The sequence below is a fragment of the Homalodisca vitripennis genome, chromosome 7 (assembly GCF_021130785.1).
Source record: "Homalodisca vitripennis isolate AUS2020 chromosome 7, UT_GWSS_2.1, whole genome shotgun sequence".
Classification (NCBI taxonomy): domain Eukaryota; kingdom Metazoa; phylum Arthropoda; class Insecta; order Hemiptera; family Cicadellidae; genus Homalodisca; species Homalodisca vitripennis.
The window spans coordinates 10,955,061-10,959,828 of NC_060213.1; the positions used below are offsets into that span (position 1 = coordinate 10,955,061).

A 4,768-nucleotide genomic window follows, 5' to 3' on the forward strand; every position below is an offset into this window, starting at 1 on the left:
GCAATAATACAGGTATTTCGTGTGTACTATTTTCCTCTTTAAGCCCTTAGTATCAAATATGCTAATATTAACAAGCATTAAAAGTTTGTTATAGCCTACAACCTAACATTCACTTTGAAGCATACTCTTCGAAGTAGGAAGTAAAGCTTATGCGATTTACAGAGCACCAAACAAATATTATTTAGAAACCGGGATGAGAATTCAGAGGTTTATTAAGCCAATTAATAATATATCTGTAAACAAGGCTGTTACCTAGATAGCCTAAATTAAGTTCCCAGCCTATCCTGGCGTTGATCAATAACTTTGAGCTCAGGCAATTAGGCCTACACGACTTAAAGTAAGCAAAATATATTATCATGAGCTATAGAAAGGTTTATATATGCTATATCTAGTAGATTGACCAAGTACATACACCTAACTTATCTTATGCACCAAACTATTAACTTTTAAGAATAGGATAACAAACCGAGGACGTTCCCGCGGCAACTTCCGGTGGGTTTATCGCGTCCACCCCTCCTGCAGGACACCGATCACTTCTGGTGTTTCGTCCTCGGCCGGAAGTATAAGTGACCACTTCGTTGGGTCAGTTAGCTGGTCTAACTCTTTGGCCAGATCTTCGAAAGACCAGTCCGGTTCCTCCCCCGGAAACAATTCCGGCTGGCTGCTCTTGTTCTCGGTCACCGAATCCTCCCGAAGTTCTTTCGCCATCTGCCGCCTGAACTCTCGGCCATCTACTCGCAATTCCTTAGCCTCCCGTCCCCCGCAGATGGCTCCGGCGATAGCGCAGAGGAAAACCCCGCAGTCCACAAGGTTGTCCTGTGAAGGACAACTCCGCTCACCGTAGAGGCACCAACTCCGGGCCTCGGTCTTGGCCCTCATCTCCTCCTTCTTCAGGTATTCGCGCAGAAGATCCATCGCCGGCTTGTGGTTTCTTCCTTTTAGTGAGTCGTATGCGCTGATGGTTTCCTTCCGTGGCTCTACTACGAGAAGCCACCAGTGGCCGACGTCCGCCAACTCCTCATGTACGGGGACGAGGATTTTCTCATAATCCCACAAGTACTGGTCGCGATGGTGACCCCGCGCTCGCTCGTGGCCGGATCTCTTCAGCACCGTGAAGAAGTAGGAGTCCAGTGCGAGGACATGTGGCAGGTTATGATCCATAGCATTCCGTCTCTCCAGAAGCCGAAGATACGCCGAAATTACCTCGCCGTTTAGCAGCTGTCCAGGAAAAAGCCGCTCTGAATCGCATGGCAGCAAACGGACCTGTTTCCTTACGACTCGTGCCATCTGTCAAACTGTGGAACAAAAACCCAGACACACAAGCCAAGCTCTAGACTACCGAGCAAAGCCACAAGGTAACCACTCAAGCACACAAAAACTACAAATGCAAATAGAAGGGGATAGTGCAGTTAGCGTGCAACCTGCAACCCAAAGCAAGAGTTCAACACATGCAGGAATCACAAAACTAAACTATCCTTATCTATAACGTGCGAAGTTACAGCCTACTACTTACCCAGTAGGAGCTGCAACATCCGGCTTATTCAGCCAGATAGACGTGTTCCCTTAGTCGACATACTTTTTTAAGTCTTTGACGTGAGCTCGTAGCACATTCTTTTTTCGACCACAGAGGCTATAGATGTTTGATCCGAACCTTTCTACAATTTTATAAGGCCCGTCGTATTTTGCCGCTAGCTTCGAGGCGAAAGAGTCAATCGCCGACGAGAGATGGTGTTGTTTCAGCCACACCAACTCCCCAACCCGGAAATTTTCCTCTCTCCGCCTTAGGTTGTAATATTTTGCTTGAGATCGACTCGCTCTTTCTAAATTCGAATGGCATTGCTTGTACAGTTTCGCGAAAGCTTCTAATCTTTTCCGGTTCGTATCTGTCACATGAGACTCGGAGTCATTTTGCCCATTCTGTACCTTTAGGGGGCCATGGATTGCATTCGGTAACCGCAATTCCCTTCCAAAATTTAATAAAGCTGGAGTAAATCCCGTAGAATCATGTACGGCGGTGTTCATGGCGTACCTGAATTCGTTCAAGTGTATGTCCCAAAGCCGTTGATCTTCTTTGACGTACTGTGCGATCATCGTCTTTAGGACTCGATTCACCCGCTCCACCGGATTCTCTTGAGGCGTGTAGGGTGCTTTCAGTTGATGTTCGATTCCCCAACTCTCCAGTAAATTACTCCATAGCTTGGCCGTAAACTGCGATCCATTATCAGTGATGGTGACCTCTGGTGCGCCGTATCGAAAAAGCACCAAATTTTGAAATGCGTTCACCACATTCGTCGCGGTCACTGATTTTAACGAAAACAGTTCTACCCATTTCGTGAAGATATCCTGTACGACTAGGATAAACCTCGCACCTCTTCGTGAACGTGGCAAGGGTCCTATTATATCGGCTGTGACCTTATACCATGGACCAGTTGGTCTCCGAAAGTACATCTTTCCTGCTGGTTTCCGTTGTTCAACCTTGTGCGCCTGACAAGACTGACATCTTCTAACATAATTCTTCACATCCGTGAGCAATCCCGGCCAATAATACCTCTCTTGGACTCGCGTTGCCGTTTTTCTTATTCCGAGATGGCCGGCCGTTTCGCGATCGTGATTTTCATTCAACACAGCTTCTCGCTTGTCTTTTGGCACACACAGTTTCCAATTTAGAGAGTCGTCGAACCTATTCGCCCTTCCTCGGGGCTTATACTTCATAAGGTTTCCTCCGGCAATCCTTAAATTTCGGCACGTGTCGGGCTTGGAGGTAACTCTAGCGAACATCTTGTGGTACCAATCTCGATTTAAGTCCGATTCCTTTTCCAAAACGTCTGCGCTCGAGCACCTTCTACAGGATAACGAGACAGAGCATCTGCCACTCTGTTTAGTGTACCCTTCCGGTAATGAATCTCAAAATCGTTCTGCTGAAGTTCTAGCACCCACCGAGCTAGCCGTCCCGTCGGCTGCTGAATATTCATCAGCCATTTGAGAGCCTGATGATCGGTAACAGCGATAAATTTGTACCCCTCCAGATATGGCCTAAATTTCTTTACCGCCCATACTAACGCCAAACATTCCTTTTCAGTAACGGTGAAATTTTTCTCACCGTCGGTCAACAATCGGCTAGCAAATGCTATAACGCGTTCTCTCTTATCGATTTTCTGAGTCAATGCTGCACCCAGTCCATCATTCGAAGCATCTACTTCTAGCTAAAACGTTTGTTGAAAATCGGGACACGCTAGTATTGGTGTAAGCTTATCTTTAAGCTCGAGAAACGCACTCTGTTGTTCGTCCGTCCAATCCCACTTTTCACTTTTCTTTAAAAGTTTGGTTAGAGGTCTAGTTGATTTGGCGAAATTCTCCACAAATCTTCTATACCAAGAAGCGAGTCCTAGGAAGCTTCTCAAAGAGCGAATTGAAGTAGGAGTGGGGAACTCTCGGATGGCTCGTACCTTTTCTGGGTCTGTACGAATTCCGTCTTTATTTACAACGTGGCCTAAATATTTTAATTCTCGTTTGCAGAATTGACATTTCTCTGCATTTGGTTTCAGACCAGCGCCTCGTAGCCTATTGAAGACATCCTTGAGGAGCGTTAAGTGTTCTTCAAACGTCTTACTGACAATAATTAGGTCATCTAAATAAGCAAATGCTTTTGGCTCTAGCTCGGGACCTATAATTTGGTCTAGTAATCGTTGGAACGTTGCTCCAGCAGAATGCAATCCAAACGGCATTACCCGAAAATGGTACAGGCCCTTGCCAGGTACGGTGAAAGCAGTGAGAGGTTTGCTTTCTTGCGAAAGGGGTACCTGCCAATATCCTTGTTTCAAATCAATGGTAGAGATGAAGGAGGCTTCTCTCAATTTCTCCAAAATTGAATTTATCTGGGGCAATGGGTACGCGTCTTTCTCGCTGACGCCATTTAATTTTCTAAAATCTATGCAGAAACGATATTTCCCACTGGGTTTCTTCACGAGCACTATCGGAGAACTCCACGGGCTCGACGATGGTTCTATAACTCCATCTTGTAACATCTTATCAACTTCCTCGTTAATGATCTGTTGCATCGCCGGATTTCTAGGATAGTATCGTTGTTTTATCGGTTCGTTCTTGCTGAGTTTGATTCGATGCTCCACCAAAGTTGTTTTTCCCGAGCAGGACTCGAATTTAGGAAGCTCTTCCTGTAAAAATTCGTTCAATATGTGTCTCTCTTCGTCATCTAGTGAACTAACCTCCTCTGGTACTCTGTCGCTATTCATACAGCTGACGTCGGTCAAACGACTGTCATATAGATCTCCGCCGCAGTTAACTGATACCAAATTTAATGGTCGGATCAGGTCCATGCCCAGGATGATCGGGGCAGTCAGCGACGGCAAATACGCAGTTGCTACGTCCAGCTCGTGATCGGTGATTCTGCATTTAAAGCGATATATGCTCGAGACGGACACTTGAGTATTGTCGGCTAGTGAGATTTTGAATTGTTTCCTCGCAGGTAGAACGCCTACTTTCCCCAGGAAATCGGCTACCTCTTCATTAATGAGTGACGCCACTGCACCGGTATCAATCAACGCTTTGTAGTTTCTTCCGTAAATCTCCACGTTCGTGTACGGTCTTGGGTCATCAATATCGATTCGATTGTTCATGCCACAAAAATTTTTAATTTTGTCGAGCCATTCATTCCATTCTTTTGGGGTAGTCAGTTTTGACTTCGGTTTGGACTCCGGTGACCCCCAACTCCCGAAGTCCTCGCTTCGTTTCCCGATTGCCTACAATCACA

The 4,768-nt window shown here is 46.0% G+C and overlaps 1 protein-coding gene across 1 annotated transcript; it reads right to left on the bottom strand.

The window, feature by feature from the left end:
* Window positions 1-498: 498 nt before the first annotated feature.
* On the bottom strand, window positions 499-1,287 carry LOC124366615 (sentrin-specific protease 1-like). The gene has a single exon (XM_046823211.1). It carries the CDS (start codon window positions 1,285-1,287, stop codon window positions 499-501), a length of 789 nt encoding a protein of 262 aa, XP_046679167.1.
* Between the last annotated feature and the right edge of the window lie 3,481 nt (window positions 1,288-4,768).